The following is a 20,236-nucleotide window of genomic DNA, read 5'->3' as shown; positions in this document are numbered from 1 at the left end:
AACATCTTGAAAAGTTCTGCTGTAGAGTCTGGAGCTCTTCTGGAGCCTCTCCTTCTGGTTCAAACTGGTCCGGTTGAAAAACAGCGTTTCTACGATCCAGAGCGAGAAATCCACCGTAAACATTAACACACGGTACCAGAACGCATGTCTTTTCCAGGGTTGCCAGGTCTGACTCAACGTTTCCAGCCCAAACAATGTAAAACTCACGTTGAATACGTAAAACTATTATATATATATATTAAAGAACACGTCATCAGTGCACAACTGCACTAAATAAACGAAGAACGGGAACACAAACAGGGTCCCCAAAGAAGCCCAATCTGGCAACACCGATCACAGATCAGCGCCTCTAGAGGGACTTTTAGACTGGATGAAATTCAAGACCAAGGCTGGATTTGGAGAAACACTTTGAATGCCTTGTTGGACTTCTGACACCAATGTGAAATTGTTGACAAACTGTATAATATGTGATGAAACAAACACTTATGAGTACTCCATGCAGTATTGGACCCGATATCTGATACTCGTATCAGTATTTGAATATTCTTGATAAAGACAATATGATTTGCCGTTGGAAAGAAAGGTTGCAGTTCGTTTTTATCCAGATCGAATAAGCGATGCTGTGATAAAACTGCTTACGTCAGCGTTTTGTGCAGAGTTTTCGCGTCTGATGTCGGCCGTTTCTTTTCTGATTAAGAAGATTATTCGTACACGCTTAAGCGTTAATGAAGACTGTATCATGTAGCTGGATCACTCCGGAAGCGGAACCTACTCCGGAGGAGCATAGCACCGAATCACCCAGATCTCATCAGCCGACCTACGCGATAGAATTCATTCTACAGGGAGCTCCTCGTGGTATGACACTTCCAATGCAAACTGCACATTCTTGAGTTTTCTTGCACAATGACGACTAAACGTAGCCAAACTTTGAAGGTGAAAAGTGTTTTCCATGTCACTTCACAGTCATTTGCAGGCAATGTCCGCCATTTATCACCAACAACGGCGATTTTGCTGTGGAGGATGTACAATTCCTGCACGTGATGCTGCTACCGTTTCCTTGCTTGGCCAGCATCAAGTAAGACTGCTAATATATTTGAAAAAAGCAGCGTATAAACATGAGAGTATTGAACCAAGACTGCCTGGAAGAACTTAGCTCTCACATGAACCGACACCGCGACGGCACGGGAAACCGATGACAAGCAAGAAGTTAGAGAGATTCTTTAAGCTGATAGGAGTATAAAACGTATACCAGACAAGCTATTGTGGATTAAATGTATAAAAAAACAAACCCTAAATACTTTATGCTTTTCTTTGGTGGACAGTGTCTTCCTCAAGGACAATATAGTTTTCTGCTCCGAACTCATCCCATTGAGGCCGGTCCTGCAGGAACTGGAAAAGTCTCTTCTCCATGAGTGGAATTTGGATGAAACCCGTGCGTGAAAGTCTCCATAACTATACTTCACCGAACACAATGTCTCACTCAACTACTAACCACCACCATCAAACACATTGGAATTTACTTGAATCACTTTTAACCAAATTTTTCCTTCATAAATGGCCACATTCCCCAGATTGTTGTCGATCTACACAATAAACACATCTACTTTGTTAGAAAGTTGTATTTTTGCCTGTCCCGAGGTGGATGTCGCTGCAGCCTGACCGTCACTGACCACCTAACTGAATGGAACCCTGTGAAGAGCGTCAGGATTTGGCCTGCCAACCAAAACTGTGCAGTGACTGAAATAATGTGAGCATCTTTATGTTTAATGTTTCAGCATTTCTATTAGTCGCCCTGACCCACTCTGACATTAAACAATAGATAAATAATCTATATGCAAAACACTTTTGCTCATGTCCTTCCAACAGTGCAATGATAGAATGCAGATCTAACCTATTGCTCCCTCTGGTTCCGAAGTTCACGTGTTGGTAAAATGTGGGCGGTACTAATCTGAGGCTTGCCAGATTAAAGTCTGAACTCACTGTGTTTGATCTCCAGGGAGACACTGGCTGATGGCAGGGAGCGGTGTCGGAAAGCATCCAGCCTCGTGCAGTACCTCGAAGCTCTGTAAGTCCCACGGTTCTTTCTCTTCGCGTCGTCGTCACGTGTATTTGGTGATTCTTCACAACACGACTCAACAAAGAGCTCGATCTGAACACCGCTGGAACTGCAGGTCTGTGTTACCGTCTGACGTAATAACCAATGTACCTTCACAGTGAACGTAATGAACCCATGAGAGACCAAGGAGAAATCAGTCCTGACGTGGTAGTGAATCCATCTGGTGGCTTTAAAAGTGAGTCTAATAATACCTTCAAGATAACTTATAGTATGATGTCATTGTAACTATGGCCTGGATATTATCGCCAAGGCAGAAAACTAAGTGTGAATATACACCAAGCAGCTAAAATATTATGACCTCTGACAAGTGGAGTGAATAACATTGATTTTGCTTAGCTTTAGTGCTTTATTGAGTTACTAGTGATTGAAGTCACAAACACAGCTCAGCAGAGAAAGTTAAAAGGAGTCAGATTATCCAAAATCCACTTCCTCAAGGTTTTCCAACAGTACTAATCGTCCCCGTACCTGGAAGTGTGTTGCTCCAACCAGCCAATCAGAAATCAAACCCTTTATAGTGTCATCCGGAGTTTTTGATGAGATTAGTATCGCCGTATGTAATGATGGAGGATCAGACAACATTTTTTGGCCACAGGAATCAATTGAAAAGCTAATATTAAAAAAGAAACCTCCTTTCGCTGCGTAAAAATATTGACGCTAACTTCCAGGCTGTGTTGGCTCAGAACACGTCTGCTCAGCTCTGCCTCCTACGGTCAGGCGGCTGTACTGACTCTCACTTTTTGGCTTTTTCATGTCAGTTCCATGTTAGATTGGCAAGATTGAACTATTATGTCGACACACGGGTTACAATATCTTTTCTATGGGAAAGTGTCTACAAACATTACATCGGTGAACGGGAAATAAGCCTTTTCTGTGATTTTGATGGCGACATGAAGTGATTTGCAGCACGTGCCAATTCTTGCATTTTTAAAACGATTGCCTCGACTCACCCGGCCCCAAATCCAGCGCAGCGGCAAGGGGCCCCATTAAGGAGGTTTCCACAATGTCATTGCAGTTTAAAGGAGTCTGTCATCTGTTTGTGTTCAGTTCATGTTGAAAAGTTTATCTTACAGACAAGCCAAAGTGTCTTCTCTGCGTGCCGATCGAAAACTGGAACCTCATTGAACAGAGTTCTTTCGAGTCCCTGGAGGTGAGCCTGCCGCTGCCCGGCTGCTCTGCCGTCGTTCAGTAAGTGTCTCGCCGCCGTGACGCAAAACTCCTCCACCCTCAATGTGAAGACTTTGCCCTGCAGTCTGGTCTCCTGCTCCACAGCGTCGCCCTGAAAGACGGAGGTGACTTCTGCGTGGACTCGACCCAGCCGAGGTTCAGGGACCTGCTGGAGAGGCTTGTGGACGAAGTTTGAACTTCTTCCATCCCGTTCCGCTTTCATGCCTTAGTACCCAGTGCCGAATGGAACCAGAGCGCAGCCTCATGCTTCTCCTTTGCTTTTGTGACACAAGAATAAACTTTTTCCTTATGGACGGGTCCTATTTTGTTGATTTCAGGATTGCTTTTGACCTGTAATGATGCTTTAATGTTGTGTGTTTTTTTATACCCTAAACCATTTCACAATCATTCCACAAATTACCGATTGTATATTCTTATTAAGAATGTTTCCGACAACTAATTTACCTGTTAACTAAACAAAAAACATTAAACCACGAATAGTCGCTAAGCAACATGTAAAAAAAAAAAGTTTTAATAACAGGTGAGTCAGCATTTAATTCATCTATGTCACAAAACTACTAAGTTTAAGAATTGACATTTAAATGTATAGGCTAAAGAGAAAGAGGAATCGGTCAAACAAACAAACAAAACAAATAATAAAAAAAAGAGAGTACCAAGAAAGTTACATTGAATATGGCTTCTTAGAAGGAATGGACAAGAATAGAGTTTAAAGAGAATTTAAGGAAGAAACTGGATTTGACATGTCGTGTGTTATGAGGTCCCTTTCAGTTGGGAATCACTGCTCTCAGTCATCGATTAACGTCCTACTATTCAGACTCAAAGTCTTCACATCTTCAAGCTTTTACTTAAAAAAAAAAAAAAAAAGTCAGGTGGGAGCACTGCTTGTGAAATCGCAATGTCTCTGGGTAAATGATATCAAACTCACCCAGACATGGAACAAAAAACAGGAAGTAAGTGCATCTCATGCAATTTCTGAAACGTTCGATCGTTTATTTTTCTTCCTTTTTTTTGTACATTTTTACATGAAAGACAAGTGTTAAAGTAACAGAAGTAGTTAGTCTAATCTCGTTCATTTGTCAGGAGCATTATCAATGGACTTCTGCTGCAGCAGTCTTTCCTCCAGGCGGTCTGAGGCGTCCATGATGTCCTCCAAGTCCCCCAGCAGGACCTTGTTTCCCAGCAGTCCTTGTTGCTCCTTCAGCCTCAGGTTGTCTCCCTGCAGCTCATCGCGGGTCTGTCTGATCCCCGCCAAGACGTGCCTCTTCTCGTCCAGTGTGGCCTCCAGCTCGGTCAGCCGGCCTCTCTTGGCCCGGACCTCCGTCTGGCAGAAGTCCAGCTTGGCCTTCACGTTGGTGAGACGCTGACGGTGGAACACAAGTCAGTGACGAAGGTCAAGGCGGGACTTGCGACGCAGGGCGACCCCACCTCCCTCCACCTCCCTCCACCTACCTCCAGGGAACTGACCAACATCCTCTGCAGCCTGGAAGGTTTCTCCAGCCTCTCGGCGTTCCTGTCCCGCTCCAGCGCGTCAAGCTGCAGGCGATGGAACTGGAGCAGCAGGGGGTCCACGTCCCGGTTCTCCTCGGTGGACGCCTGCTCCACCAGTCTGCCGATCCTCGTCCTCAATTTGCCGTTGCGCCGGCACAAGCCCACCGCCTGTTGGAGCTGCACATCCGGCCTGGATGACTGCGCCGTGGCCTGAGCCGCTCCGGCGCTCTGGAGTCGAGTCAGTGCGAGTCGCTCGCTGTCCAGCTGGGACGAGACGGCGGCGGCAGATTGGCTCATTTCTCACCACAAAGGAACACGTCTTTCACACATCGACGTCCCACTCACTCTGTATCAACCCCATAGTGTCTTTTTTCCACCAAATACAATTTGTGTGGAGCTAAAACATATGTTGATTATCTGGAATAAAGACAAAAACATTGAAAAATGTACAAAACAATTGGGTGCAATAATCAAGTATCAGAAGTAGAATGAGTTATATTTGATTCAATTATTTAGCTGTTTATGTTGCACTGTTTCCCAGTGATGAGAGCAGTTTTAGCTATCCTCGCTATTTTTTATGATTTATTTCTTTTCCCCCTTTTTTTTATTGTTCTCCCCTCTTTTACTTTTTCAAATTTATTTTATTTTCCTTTTTTTATTTTTCCATTTCTGAGTCATCGTTACTGAGTTTCCATAGTTTTTTTTTTCTTTTTTTTCAACAAAACACAACAAAATGATCAACATGAGAACTGTAAAAGAAATTAAATTATTATTGATTCTGGTTCAAATTCAATACTGATGATGTGATCACAATCGATCAGGGCAGAGAACAGACTGGGCAGTGGCGGGTGCTGCCACCTGCTGCATTAAAGTGGCATTACGTGCATCTTATTGCACCTTTTAACATTTTTACTGGGTTCAATTTTCTTGGGTTAGTGTGAGTGTGGCGCTGAACGCAGCGGCCGCACGGTTCAGCAGGCCTGCCTTTTGTGCTGCTCCTCCACAGAGCGATATTTAGATCCCCTCAATGTTGTGTCTTCAGACGTAAACACTTCTCCTGGAGCAATAAATAACTGATAAACAAGGCAAAGATATTTTAAATGCAATTCTTGTTGAAATTAATCATAAAATAATGTCATAAACCTTTAAAATGACATAGATATTTCTAAATATCCCTAAATTAGATATTGAGAAGGAATAAATGCCAGTTTAAAAAAAAAAAGTGACAAAGTCAGTGATTTGATCAACTGTTTTAAAGAATTTAGATGCATACCTCAGTCTTTCAACCTATAATCTCTTTTGTTACCCAACATACATTTCTTTATTTATTTGTGTTCATACCAAGGAGTATGAAAGGACAGTCAGAGCATATTGAGGCGAACAAGCTCGTGTCACAATCATTTGAGTGAATTAAAACACGAATGAACTGTTTGGATCTTTGAGTGTATTTTCCTCCTCGCTTTGTTCTTTGATTAGATTTTCCCTCTCAGACGTTGTTCTGAAGACGTTTCATCTCTTATCAGTACCAACTGATCACAGAGTCCCAGAGGAGAATGGCTGAATGGCTGAAAGCCATCCTTTTGTCACGCCGACACGTTGACACCTGCATACAGGAAGTCACCTGGTTTCTGTTGCCGGGCGAGACCAAAGAAAGGAATGGGGCTCAGTTAAACAACACAATGCCTCCGAGTGGAAACAGGAAGTTCTGCTTTTGAAAACACTGCGCAGAGTGGAACTTCTCGAAAACGCTTCGTCTCCATGTAGACGGTGGAAAACAAGTTTCCTGGTGACTTTTCTGAAACTGCTGGAGCTGCACAGGCGCGCCACGGCTGTTCAACTATTTATTCTTTACATAAATGACACACGGAAAATCTCTAAAATACTTCATTTTGTTTTGTTTGCTGGCAGCACAAATATTTTCTGTCCAGAGAACAGCTCACTCAGGATAGCCCATCTGAATTAAACAAGTAAAAAAAAAGTGGTTTGATATATATATATATATATATATATATATATATACAAACTATCATTACATTTTGATTAAACAAACTGGAATCCTCACATGAAACACCAAAATCCTCAGCAAAACAAAATACTACATATTTTATACTGCTCACTAATACTGCCATATTTTAATTACTGTGTGGAAGTTTGGGTCAACACCTACAAAGCGTCACTCGGACCGTCGTGCACGACCCATATAGGAGCCACCAGGCTGGTTCAGGAGGTCAGAAAGGTTGGAAACAAACTAAACGCAAAAAACGATGCGCGAAACTTGTAATGCTGTCGTCTAAACTTGTCTTCTTGAACTGTGAAGTCCCCTGCTTTTTGCAGAGTTCAGGTTTGTGTACATCATTTGAAATCCCACCAACCTCTTGTAGTTTTCCCTGCAGCTGCGCCGCCTTGCACCTGAGCTGCTGCTTCAGGTCGGCCTGGATCTTGGAGGACGTTCCAAACTCCCGCAGCAGCTCTTCGTAGCTCACCTCCTCCGCCGGCCGCTCGTCACCGCAGGCCTTCTTGCCGAAGTACTCGGAAAGCTTCGCCTGCAGCTGGACGTTGTGCTGGGTGGCCCTCTCTCTCTCCTCCACCAGCTCCCGATACACCGCCATGTATTCTTCATAGTCTTGTTTGCGTTTCTCTTGAAGCTCCTCATCCTCCTCATCCTCGATCCTCCCATCATCGAGGTCAAGTCTGGGAGCTTCTTCTCCGTTCATCTCAACACTTTCTGTGTCACCTGATGTCTGTTTCGTCCCTTCTTCATATTCTACCTCTCTTTCCATTGTTTTAATTATCAAAAAAAACAAGTTATTCTTGTCCCACACAAGGCAGGTGGACGAGGCACCTCAGAACAAAGGAGATCAGAGATCACTCTGGAATTTTCGCGTTTCTTTTCGTTACTTTTCCTCCATTAGTTTCGAGTTTATAAACTACAGTGTACAATGTATGGTTTGGTTGCCCTGGAAACAAGACACGGACCAATCGCAGGGCGCGCCCGGCCCGGGCTCATGAATATTGATAGGTAGCCAGCGCGCATGCGCAGCCCCCGACAACAAGAAGCAGGAGCCAGGCAAGATGGCCGACCTGGGGAAGAAGTACTGCGTGAACTGCCTCGCGGATGTTACCAACCTGCGGCTGCGCTGCACCGACTGCCCGGACATCGAGCTGTGCCCGGAGTGCTTCTCGGCGGGCGCGGAGATCGGGAACCACCGGAGGTGGCACGGCTACCAGCAGGTCGACGGCGGCCGGTTCTCCCTCTGGGGTCCCGAGGCGGAGGGAGGATGGACCAGCAGGGAGGAGCAGTCGCTGCTCGATGCCATCGAGCAGTATGGATTTGGGAACTGGGTACCTGACTTTTTTTCCTTCTTTAAACTTCTTTAACTCCACTCAAAGTCACTCAAACTTCGCACGCGGTCACGCAAGTTGGCGTTTGTGATGTGTAGAAAGTGCCGGGCAGTCAAAGTTTGAAAGTCGTGTGACGATACGAGAAGCTCTGCGAGTGACTGTTTGAAATTCTCCATTTAAAATGGTTCAAGTTGTCACATTATTGGCTTTTCACATGTAAAGTGTATACAATTATCACGTTATTTGCTTTATTCGCACTTATCATGGTTAAAATCGTCACATTGTGGACTATAGTACATTTAAAATGGTTAAAATCATTACATTATGTAGTTTTGCACGTTTAAAGTCATTCAAATTATTGCATTCGTGGCTTTATTACATTTAAAATGGTTCAAATTATTCCATTATTGGCTTTATTACATTTAGAATGATTCAAATTGTTACATTAATTGTTGTACTACATTTAGAATGGTTCAAAGTATTCCATTATTGGCTGTATTACATTTAAAATGGTTTAAATTATTCCATTATTGGCTGTATTACATTTAAAATGGTTTAAATTATTCCATTATTGGCTGTATTACATTTAAAATGGTTTAAATGATTCCATTATTGGCTGTATTACATTTAACATGGTTCAAATTATGACATTGGCAGGTGTTCTGTTGGCTGGACTGAGAGATGGCTTAAGAGATTATGCTCTTGGCATGAAAAGTTGGACGTCTGAACACCAGATACGAATTGGAATTATAAGCAAAAGTTTTTTTTTTAATCATTGTTAAAATGATCTTTAAAGCATCAAGCTTTAAAAGTGATTCACAGGAAGCTTCAGCTTGTGAGTGGAGAAGTTGATTCACTTCATGGGCTCCTTCTTGCCATATTGGCGAAACATGCAAACTGCACGCAGAAAGGCCTGGCCCCGAATAGGAGAGTACAAATTAGTTTCAAAATAAGAGCAGATATGTTCTGTCAGGACCAGCCACTCTCGTTTTATTCAATTGGAATTAAACGCGTCGAAACGCTGCAGTTCATGAAAGGAGACGGTGTTACTCTTTAAGGACAAACTTGTGCACATGAATTCACAATTGCAAATGCAAAATGCGTCAACAAGGCCTCCGAGAGATGAGGAACAACGTCCACCAAATAATAGGCTTGTTTTGAAGTGAACACAGGGATGGATTGTTTGTTTTTGCTTTTCAAATTGTGGTCGGAACAGTTAAAGATATAAAGATTTTTTTTTTCTTTCTCTGCTGTGAGACGAGGTAAAGGCCCGTGTGGGTAATCATGACCCAGAAAAGTTATTGATTTATTTGCTGGAGACGGGCTGTTCCCAGGACGTTGACTAAAGACACAAACCAACAGTTTTCTGATCGGCGTTACCAAAGGTCACCTTGATTTCTTCTCAGGCGGCTCGTGAAATGCTGGTTATGATGCATGTTGTCAGAGTTTGAAATCCGCGAGATAAAACTCTTACTGTAGTGTTTTCGGTGCTTCACGACTGCAGTCAAGTCACGACTCTCCTCACCAGAGCCAACTTCCTGTTTGTGTCGTTCCAGGAGGACATGGCCGCTCACGTCGGCGCGTCCCGAACCCCCCAGGAAGTGATGGAGCACTACGTCACCATGTACATCCACGGCAACCTGGGTAAGGCCTGCATCCCGGACAACATCCCCAACCGCGTGACGGACCACACGTGTCCGAGCGGCGGGCCCCTGTCGCCCAGCCTCACCACGCCGCTCCCGCCGCTGGACATCAGCCTGGCGGAGCAGCAGCAGCTGGGCTACATGCCGCTGCGCGACGACTACGAGGTGGAGTACGACCAGGACGCGGAGAAGCTCATCAGCGGGCTGTCGGTCAACTACGACGACGAGGACGTGGAGATCGAGATGAAGCGGGCCCACGTGGACATGTACGTGCGCAAGCTCCGGGAGCGCCAGCGGCGCAAGAACATCGCCCGGGACTACAACCTGGTGCCGGGGTTCCTCGGCCGGGACAAGAAGGAGAAGGAGAAGGACAAGCAGGGCACGCTGGGCGGCGGCGGCGGCGGCACCGCCGGCGGGGCGGGGGTGGCAGGAGCCGGAGGAGGAGGCGGCGCCGTCGGACCGGGGTCGACGGCGGCGCCGGGGTCGGGCCCCATTCCGAGCGCGCCCAAGCGAAAGATCACCAAGGAGGAGAAGGAGCAGCGGCTGAGGCTGCGGGGCCTCTGCCAGTTCATGGCCCACCGGGAGTTCGAGGACTTCTTCGAGAACATGCACAAGGAGCGGCTGCTGCGGGCCAAAGTGCGCGAGCTGCAGCGGTACCGCCGCAACGGCATCATGCGCCTGGAGGAGTCGGCCGAGTACGAGGCGGCGCGGCACAAGCGGGAGAAGCGCAAAGAGAACAAGAGCGTGGTCACGTCGAAGCGGGGCGGCTCGGGGGGCGGCGGCGGCGGCCTGGGCTCCGGGATGGGACTCGGGGGCGGCGGCGGCGGAGGCGTGGCGGGGGGGCTGGGGGTCGGGGGCGGCATCAAGGAGGAGGGGAAGGACGGCGAGTTCGCCGCCATCGAGAACCTGACGGGCTTCGAGCTTCTGTCGGACCGGGAGAAGGTGCTGTGCAGCTCCCTGAACCTGAGCCCGGCGCGCTACCTCACCGTCAAGACCATCATCATCAAGGACCACCTGCAGAAGCGGCAAGGCATCCCGGCCAAGAGCCGCCTGCCCGGCTACCTGGACAAGGTCCTCAAGAAGCGCATCCTCACCTTCCTCACGGAGAGCGGCTGGATATCTCGGGACGCCTCGTAGCGAAAACGGCCCCGGGACTAAACGGCCGGTTGGCACTCCTCATTTCAGAGGCGTCGCCTTGTAAATATGTCAAAAAGGAAAACGGATCCCCCACTGAAAACGGAAGTATATATTTTCATACCAGGGCTTTGGGACTGTGGAACCAAGCCTTTATTTTTGCATTTCGGGAAGGTACACGGACGGATACATGTCCGTCTTCTTCGCGCTTTGCGTCGCCGCGGAGGTTGGAGCCGGTCCGGGAAGGGTTAAAAAGCCATTTCATGCTGGGAAGGAAGGAGCAGAAAGGACGTTTCCAGAACGAGGTTTCTCAGTAATCATGTGGGATCTGGGTGGCGAATGGTGTTCTCAAAGCTCCTCAGCCTCGACAAAAATCCACTTTTTAAATGCAGCAAAAAACAAACAAACCCCAATACACTTAGAACAGTGAATCATATCAGAAAAGAAAGAAATGCCAAAGAAAGTAAAGGTAATCTGTCCTCTACATGGTACTGATCAGTATTTCTTAAACTGGGAAACATTCCACAAATACATGTTGTCATACAGACGATCTTGCTGCAAGCTGGTTTTAAGGGTTCTACAGTTTTAACATATAATAGATTACTGACCCATTTAAAGTATGTTACTTCCTGTTACTCTGCGTCTCCACCCGGAGGCTACCGGTTCGCTTCCCAACTGTCGTTTTGCTCAAAACTCTTTAAAGTCTCTCTTAAATGCAGTTTTACAAAACTTTTGGCAATAACTTTGCAGAAAAGGCGTAAAGCAAACGAACAGCCCGCTGAGACGGCGCTTCAATTCTGCTCACTTCTTCTCCACCATGTCGACGGTGTGTGACTCCGCCCACTTCCAACCACAACTCCTTTGGGTAAATTACGCAAAATATGCACCTTTTTGTGAAATCGGTGACTCTGGTAATGCATCGTTCAACAAGGTTTGCTTCTAATTTTGATTTAAAAAAAAAAAAACAACAACTTGTGATTGATACAAGTTTAAATTTGACAAGATTTAAGAAATAAGTGCAATTCGTGTTGTTTGAATGTGGTTAGTTGACTTTTGTTGCATCAAACCATAATTTGAGGATGTCAGCAAATTTAATTTAGTAATAAAATTAAAGATTCCGAACAAAAACCAAAAGGAATTTGAAATTCCAACAATAGAATTTCATCGATGGAGAAAACTAGTACAGACTTTATTTCTGTGTGAGTTTTCGGTCGTGGTGTGTTTCTATGGCAACGCTACCCTGTGCTAATTGCTAACCGCTAACTTTGACTCGGCAGGAATTAAAAACAAACATTATATTTATATTTTTCTGCATAAATCCGATGGTTTTTCGTTGAAATGGAGCTCCCAGTGTTCTGAATATGGTTTGTGTTTTGGATTTTTGTTTCCCAGTTGAAGATCTCCGATGTCTTTTTCTAATTCTTCCAGAGTTTTCTTGTGCTGCATGTGTATTCCGACCCTCCCAGATCGAGCCGGATCGCTGTAAACGTTTCCCAGTGGGAAAAGTATTTTTCTAACGGAGTTTTGCTTACTTTAACGTCACTGAATGTAAATACATTTTGTAAGATACATTGGAAAAGAGATACAATTGCCGACCTGTGAAATGTATAGCATTTTATGTCACTGACATTTTTTTTTTTTTTTTTTTTACAGCTTTTGTAATGAAAAGAAATCCGTTTTTTTGGACGGTATTTTCTAAGACTGTGGTTGTAGTGGTGGCATGCCGTGGAACCATCTTAAATCTGGTTTTGCTGTTTGGTTCCTTTTGCTGTTGCACTTGACGGGTTGTTTATGGAGATCTAATAAAAGTGCAAATACTTTATAATCCTCGGTAGTTTTGTGGGTTTTTTTTCTCCCCCACTTCAGAGTTCTATACATTTGGCTGTCTTCAGCATAACAATGAAAGGAGATGCTGCGCTTTCCTCATAAACTAAGGAAGACGGAGAATCCAAAATGTTTATGGTCGTGGTTCTGTCTGATGGAATATCAACCAGTACAGAGCAGAACCACGAATGCTGACGAATTCAGTAAATTAGAAATATAAAATATTGTCCCTGTCAGAGTGAAATATGACGGTTTCATAAACCGTAAGGAGTTCTATTCATTTCAGCTCTTAAACAATACTAAGTGAGGTCAAAACAAACCGCACTCTCTAGTGGGCCAACATGTTAACTCCATAGTTTTCAGCATTTCTGCCACTTTTGTGTGAACTTGAATCACAAAAGCGATGCGTTTTCACTTTGTTGTCGTGTAAATGGTGTATTAAACAGTGTATTTCTGTCCTGGGAGTTAAACTGTGCAGTCGACTTTCAAAAAAGCTGTAAAATACAGAACATTTCAAGTGATACGGTTCAGACTGATGATGAGAGATACTGTCGTCGTGTTATGCTCTTTAGATGTTTTTATTGTTTTAACAATTATCCTTATTTACATGATTATTTAACTGGAAATGGAAAACATAATTTTGGTCAGTTTTACACAACTTTGAAATTCTTCAATGTATGCAATTGTGTTTGTCCTGAATTTACACTCTGAAAGTATATAATCATCCTTCTACTTGTCAAGGTTGACTTTTAGATGATTTCTGGTGATAAAATGTGAGTTGAATAAGCAGCAGAGGATTTAACCTTCTATTGGTGGAGGTTTGTGTCAATTGTCCTTGGTCTCGTGTGCCCATGAACACACAGACTTGTGTAAGTAAGTAGACATAGATGTATGTAACTAGACTTCACAGTAGGCGCTGATGGGTCACCATCGCCGCCATCTTGGATGGGTCTGCTTTTCCACTGCAGAGAACAGGGATGTCGAGGTGTACACACACACACAGAGACAGACACACACACACACAAATATTCCCCAATCATTAGATTTTCATCAGATTTTCACACATTTTCGTTTAGCACAGAAACTGGACATATAACTGATCCAGTAAGCTTTTGAATGTTTAACATGTGGCTACTAGTTACTTTTCTTTTTTGAGCAGAAATACTTTGCAAATTACAAGACAATAACAATGTAAACTGTACGTGTGTGTGTGTGTGTGTGTGTGTGTGTGTGTGTGTGTGTGTGTGTGTGTGTGTGTGTGTGTGTGTGTGTGTGTGTGTGTGTGTGTGTGTGGCGGGCGTGCATGTGTGGCTCCTGCGACCCTGCACAAGATAAAGCAGCATTGAAGGCAGATGGGGCAAATATAAATAAACACAATATTCAGTGAGAAAGGGACTTGACAGTAAAACAATCTAACAAAAAAGTACAAAAGGCTTGTAAAGTTAGGAGGATCTGTAGTTTAAAGACTCATTAAAAGTGAATACTTGACAAGCTGGTCCTCATCCAAGATGGCGGCTTAGTTATGAGCATGAGCAGTCACGTGGTATTCTGTTCACATAAGTCTGAACCGAACTGCAATGTTTCGTCACACGCGTATCTTCAACCCGATTGGTCAAGCTGTGGGCGGGGCGACCCGTTCTGTTGCGCGATTGGTGGAGACCTCACGGCTCAGACATCAGGGTTGTACGTCCGGTCAGCGTGTGTTACACGGAGGAAAAATGGCGAGCTGGTGTGTACGTGCCGTGCGGCAGAGCTGCTCTCTCCTGGCTTCTCCTACGGTGATCAGGTGAGCGAAGTTTGTTAGAAATGTGTATTTTTAATCCAGCTTCCGGTCAGACTCGGTAGCACCCGGCTGGCTGCGTTAGCTTCCGCAGCTTGGCAACAGTCCTGAGTCTTGACCTTTAAATTAAAATCATCCGCACGGGACATGTGAGTGTGTGTTTTAAAACTGAAGATTGTATTCGTGTGTCTGAATGTGTGTGTGAGAGACGTTGTCTACATTTCATTCATAAAAGCAGGGGACATGATGACATAACGTGACATCCTGAGTATGCTAAGCTAACGTTGAAACCCTACGTTAGAAACTGTCATGCGTTTGGGATCCCCCCCCAACACACACACACACACACACACACCTAAAAAAAAAAAAAAAAAAAACCTCACCCAAATTACATGTTAATTTGATCTAATTCCACCTTTTCCCCATCGGGTGTGTGTCCACTCTCACACATGGTGGAACAGGAAGTTGTCATGAAAAATCATAAAATCTAAAATCAACACAGGCTGAATCTCAGTGACTGGAGATGCTGAGAGCTGCTGGCAGGTCAGCAGCGAATTAATCCGTCTGATACGGTGATTTAACAGGTCAAAGACCTAAGTCACCCAGATCAATGACTGGGGGAAAGCTTGGCCACTTCACCAATCCAGAGGTCATAAGGTCACCCCTCTTATACGTTTCAGCTCTTATACCCTTTCATAATTCAACGTTTTTGACTTGGTGGCTTCTCATTATTTCTATTCTCACGCGCTTGCATTCTTGTTCTCTCTTCTATCATTCACGTTATTTCTCTCGCATTGCATCTGCTTCTCTTCTCCGTCTAGTTTTTTTTTCAATTTCTTTGTCCTCATTTTCATTGCAATATTTTCATTTATTATTTTCTTGTTTTTGTCTTATTCGTATTCGTTCATCCTCTTTGAATTGTGACAGGTGACTCCAGCTGCCTTTTGTGTGTGGCGTCAGCTTGGACAAAGTGTTAAACGTGTGTTTATTCTCTGTCCTTCCCGCCCAGAGCGTCGCCCCGGTTGTTGTGCACGGCCACTCAGCAGAAGAGCGGCGCCGGGCCGTCGGAGGAGGAGGCGGCGGCGGCCGAGAAGAGCGACCAGAGCGCCGCAGACAAAGCTCTGAATGAGGAGAAGACTCAGCTGGAGGGGCAGCTGAAGGACATGACGGTGAGGACATGGCCTCGCTTTGTCACCGCACAATTGAGGCAGTAAAGTACAAAAGAGTACAAACTTTGACACACGCGGCATCGGTACTTTCTTTGTATAAATGTGGTGACGCGAGTCATCCTCCGAGCGTTGAACGTAAGATTCGTTTCCCAACAGGAAAAGTACAAGCGGGCTTTGGCGGACACGGAGAACCTGAGGACGAGGACTCAGAAGATGATCGAGGACGCAAAGTTATACGGTAAACTTGAACCCCTGCACGGTTTTAGTTAGTTTTTAGTTTATCTTCCACCTCATTTTATATCATTTTATCTTTCAATATTGTGCTTTTTGTTTATGTACACATCCATGTGTGTAGAAATGTAGATACTTGTAATCAAACGCACTCCTAAACCTCGTGGAAAGCCTTCTGAGAACAGTTGAATCATCAAATCCTGTTTAAGGAAGAAATGTCCCTTAAGTTTATATATATGTGTTTGTGTGTGAAGGCAGGCGAACAAATACTTTTGGTATTATAGTTTGTTTTGAATGTGAAGGACTCGATATGATGACATATAGAGAATTAATTTCTATATGATGGATGTTGACATAAATTGTGTAGCAGTATTGGGCAGTTCCACTTATCCGCCACTAGATGTCACAAAAGGACAAGCCAAGTCCTTCCTACTGTTGGACTTTAAAACCAGCTATGTAACGGGAGTTCAGCTTCAGTCGGGGTCAGTGATCCGATGTGTCCCCCCCCCCCCCTCAGGGATCCAGGGTTTCTGTAAAGACCTGCTGGAGGTGGCCGACATCCTGGAGAAGGCCACGGAGAGCGTCCCCAAGGCGGAGGTGACGAGCCAGAACCCCCACCTGAAGAACCTGTACGACGGCCTGGTGATGACGGAGGTGCAGATCCAGAAGGTGTTCGCCAAGCACGGCCTGTCCCGGCTCAACCCCGACGGCCAGAAGTTCGACCCGTACGAACACGAGGCGCTCTTCCACGCCCCCGTGGAGGGCAAGGAGCCCGGCACCGTCGCCGTGGTGACCAAAGTGGGCTACAAGCTGCACGGGCGCACCCTCAGGCCGGCACTGGTGGGGGTGGCCAAGGCGCCCTAGAACTGACCAGGTAATGGGATTGATTACTGTTGCTAGGGCAACAGACGACTGGTCAACGGCGCCCCACTGTTCTTCCTCCCCCCCCACAAGCCCGTGCCCCCCTCCCCCTCCCCTCCGAGGTGCCTCCGAGAGACGGGAACCCACCAGGACTCCGTATCCGGACAATATCTTTTAACAGCAGACGGTCGTTCCTGTTGGATTTCAGCATGTCGTTCCGAGTCGTGTCTGTTGTCGTCAGTCGTGTTATCAGTCGCAGGGCGGGAGGCGCTCACAGCTTCTCCCACAGAAGCTTCGATCCCAAAGGAAGAGAAGAGACCTTTTGTGATTAAATCATAAAATAGTTTCAGACCGTTAGTGGTCACAACGTGAGCATGACCGGTATCATTCCAGACTTTTGTTTAACGCCACGGTGACGTCTCTCTCGGTACACGCTGTGAATAAAACCTGGCGCGCCGAGGGAGGGGAAGCCATCTCATCACATTTCACGGAATTAGTCCATCATGGCCGACGTGCGATGTAAAAGTTTTATCTTTGTGGAAACTTGACATCAGAATAAACTGATCACCTTTGAAATGGTCGAGTTGTTGATGCTTTTCAAGTCTTCGCCCTGCAGATCAGGTAGAAAATGGTCGTGAGAGATTTGACGGGCAGCGCAGACGGCAACCAGCCTTTACATTATGACCAGTGACTGTGGCGATAGGTAAAGCCCTGCCTGTCCAGTGTTTTGTACTCCTATAGCCTGAAAAGTCTTTTAACAATGTTGGAACATTAATTAAAGCAGTTTTCTCACGGGATACGAAAACATGTTTGAGGTTAGTTGGTGACTATGGGGCCACATGAAAATGTAGTTTCTATGTTGGACCACTGGTTGGTGCTGTTGGTAAATATGTTCATCAACAGTCATCGGTCATCAGCTTGAATAAGCTCGACTATTGTTTTAGAAAGTTGACCCTAAATGGGTATTTTTCGTTAGAAGGTGTCGCCAAAACTCACTTGGGAAGAGCTGCATTCTATCATCCATCTAAAAATCAGCCCGGCATTAACGCAATGTTAACCGCTGGACGGTTCTAACAGGAGAAATGCGTCGATTTGGATCCGTTAAAGGCCCGGAGACGGTCAAATTGCTCCTCTGAGTGACATTTCCACTTCCACCCTGAGCCGTGTTGTCACTCCCGTCTGCCTCGCCGTGCGCTAATCAGCTTCATTGTCGATGAAATGAAACCTTGCGTCATCTTCCCCTCTCTCGCTCTCTCTCTCTCTCCTCCGCAGACTCCAATCTTCTTCTCATTTCCCGTCTCTCCTCCCTTCATTCACTGCACATCTGACAAGGCGGAGCTAATTGATAGGCTTGCTATCTTCACCTCCTCAGCTCCGGGACTCCACCTGTTCGCTCGTCTCGGGGAAAAAATAAAGGGGTGGAGGAGGCAGGGGCAATTTACTCCTTCGCTTTGGAGCGAGTGGAGCTGACAGGTTGGCGCTTCCTCATTAGGAGGAGGTTTGTTTCACCAGGATCCCCCTTGTTTCTGCTTTGATGAAGCCTCGCACGGCCGGACTTTGATGTGTGTCATTAATGAGCCTCTTAGAAGACGTCAGATCGGCGCTCAGAGGGAAAGAAGCGACGACACGGTAGTTATGAACGCTCGCTGGCAGCCGCTTCCTTTAACGGTGAAGCCAGGAAGATGCTCACGACTGGAGCGGATCCAATCAGGACATTCTAATTTACAGTCTGAAAGGCCTGAACTGACGCGACACCATCACCAGGGTATATGAGGAGCAGTCGTACCGTTGGGTCAGAGCGTATCGGCTCGCTTGTTTGTTTCTCTGTCCTTGTTCATGTGGAACTTTGACATCTTGTGTTTGGTGCAATCAATTCTAGACAAATCTATAGTGACGACATCCTACCTCATGACAGGCTGTACATTACATTCTGATTGGCAAGTTCGAATCCTCTGACAGGATTGAAGTTGGACCTTCATTCCCACTCCATCAATGGCCATGAAGCACTTGTTCAGGGTTCAGGAACTTAAAAGTACTGAAATGTTTGAAGTCCTAGTTTTTAGGTTTTTTTTAACCTGTGATGTCTCAACAGATGTAATTTTCTGTCTTTAATGGAGCCAACCTATGTTTCTCAGTTTCTAAGTGTGACTGAGGATCATGGCGGTCGTTTGCTGATCTGGGTTAAGGATTTCGCCCTGATGAATCGTCATGGGTCAGGGTTAGCCTTGGGGACGACGCGGCAGACGGAGACGTCTGCTTGCTTCCGAAAGACGCTGGAGCAACTTGCCTTGGTGTCAGAGGAGGAGGAGGAAGAGGAGGAGGAAGCTGACGGGAAGGAGTGAGGAGCTCTGAAGCCAATGAGAGTCGGAACACAAGGGCAACGCAGGAGAATGAAACCGGCTTCAAAGTCCGCCTGTAATGGAAGAAAGGTCGAGAGCTGGTGGGAGGATGCAGATTGTCTGAAACTTTTTGTTTTTTCCAAGCAAACTAGAAGACACCATGTTCAAGAGCGTTCAATTATTCATGTTCGGGGATCGTCTCCAAGCCCTTTCACTTCCAGTCCAACATGACGAACACGAGCTTGGCAGCATCACCTCGGGGATGTTTGTTTACACGGATTGGAATCGAGAGCGGGAAAGGAGTTCGCCGGGGTCAGACGACTGCCATGAGTTGGGTTTTATGTTTTTTTTTTGACGCGTAGGACGCAGGCACCTTCCAGCAGGGGGCGATCGGGTGCATGTTGAAATGAATGAGGTCAGTGCTGCTTAGGGTTGACACAAGGCCCAGCGGAGGACGAGCAAAGCCCGGAGGCCAGGCTTCTCTCAGTGCGAGTGACACCCAAAGCAGAGCCCACATCACAAAGGAGCACTTCCACCCCCCCCCCACCCCCCCACACCCCACACCCCCACCCACTTCCTTTGAGAGGCCGCCGAAGCTCATGAGGTCCTTCAGTGTGTTCCAGAGCCTCATAAAGAGAGAGAGATGCTGTCAACACTGCTATCAGTGAAGCCCATCACCGTGCGTAATGGAGAGAGGCAGAGCGTGCGGCTGCTGTACGGATGTTAAATACAAAAGCAGCACGAAATGAAAAGGAGTCGTCCTCAGCCGGTCCGGGAAAAAAAAAAAAATGCTTGGTTGGATGCAAATTCATCAACCGGAGCCTCGTTTTCAGAGCCTAAATATAGGATGAGACTTGAGCTCACAATGTGAGGAAGCGAAGTGCCAACCCTCTGTTTCTCACTCTCGACACAACGAAACCCAGAGTTTCACCGTTTCCCTGGAGCTACTTTCTGCCGACTCGGCCTGCAGGGTATAATCTGTGTTTGTGATCCACAGCTGTGCTCTTTAATGTGGCGGCGGCGCGTTTCCTCAGCACGCCACCTCACACGGATCCCTCTCCGCCTCCGGCCACTTGCCTCCCAGCAGCCCTCCCCCGACGATCATTAGGACATTTACCCTGCGT

General features: G+C 46.0%; 3 protein-coding genes across 3 annotated transcripts; all 3 read left to right on the top strand.

Annotated features, from left to right (window-relative positions):
• Positions 1–1,006: 1,006 nt before the first annotated feature.
• On the top strand, positions 1,007–3,476 carry LOC308147252 (uncharacterized protein; the record flags this gene model as incomplete). The annotated part of the gene is made up of 7 exons (XM_080519358.1): positions 1,007–1,075; positions 1,323–1,432; positions 1,639–1,747; positions 1,997–2,065; positions 2,215–2,291; positions 3,187–3,301; positions 3,386–3,476. The coding sequence occupies exons 1-7, from the start codon at positions 1,041–1,043 to the stop codon at positions 3,474–3,476; spliced, it is 606 nt and encodes a 201-aa protein (XP_080375484.1). The 5' UTR covers positions 1,007–1,040.
• Positions 3,477–7,840: 4,364 nt separating this feature from the next.
• tada2b (transcriptional adaptor 2B) lies at positions 7,841–10,911 on the top strand (the record flags this gene model as incomplete). The annotated part of the gene is made up of 2 exons (XM_080519243.1): positions 7,841–8,131; positions 9,688–10,911. The coding sequence occupies exons 1-2, from the start codon at positions 7,862–7,864 to the stop codon at positions 10,909–10,911; spliced, it is 1,494 nt and encodes a 497-aa protein (XP_080375369.1). The 5' UTR covers positions 7,841–7,861.
• Positions 10,912–14,392: 3,481 nt separating this feature from the next.
• Positions 14,393–17,342, top strand: grpel1 (GrpE-like 1, mitochondrial). The gene is made up of 4 exons (XM_080519137.1): positions 14,393–14,518; positions 15,522–15,681; positions 15,838–15,919; positions 16,430–17,342. The coding sequence occupies exons 1-4, from the start codon at positions 14,451–14,453 to the stop codon at positions 16,774–16,776; spliced, it is 657 nt and encodes a 218-aa protein (XP_080375263.1). The 5' UTR covers positions 14,393–14,450; the 3' UTR covers positions 16,777–17,342.
• The last annotated feature ends 2,894 nt before the right edge of the window (positions 17,343–20,236 follow it).

The sequence above is a fragment of the Blennius ocellaris genome (genome assembly GCF_963422515.1).
Source record: "Blennius ocellaris genome assembly, chromosome: 23".
Classification (NCBI taxonomy): Eukaryota; Metazoa; Chordata; class Actinopteri; order Blenniiformes; family Blenniidae; genus Blennius; species Blennius ocellaris.
Note: the sequence above shows the minus strand (reverse complement) of the source record. Positions and strands in the feature narration are given on the sequence as shown.

What these genes read in the sequence shown, in the direction of transcription:
- grpel1 (XM_080519137.1), top strand. Translation starts at nt 14,451, where the DNA reads ATGGCGAGCTGGTGTGTACGTGCCGTGCGGCAGAGCTGCTCTCTCCTG. An exon ending in GCTTCTCCTACGGTGATCAG is followed by an intron (nt 14,519 to 15,521) that starts GTGAGCGAAGTT and finishes CTTCCCGCCCAG; the next exon opens with AGCGTCGCCCCGGTTGTTGT. An exon ending in GGCAGCTGAAGGACATGACG is followed by an intron (nt 15,682 to 15,837) that starts GTGAGGACATGG and finishes GTTTCCCAACAG; the next exon opens with GAAAAGTACAAGCGGGCTTT.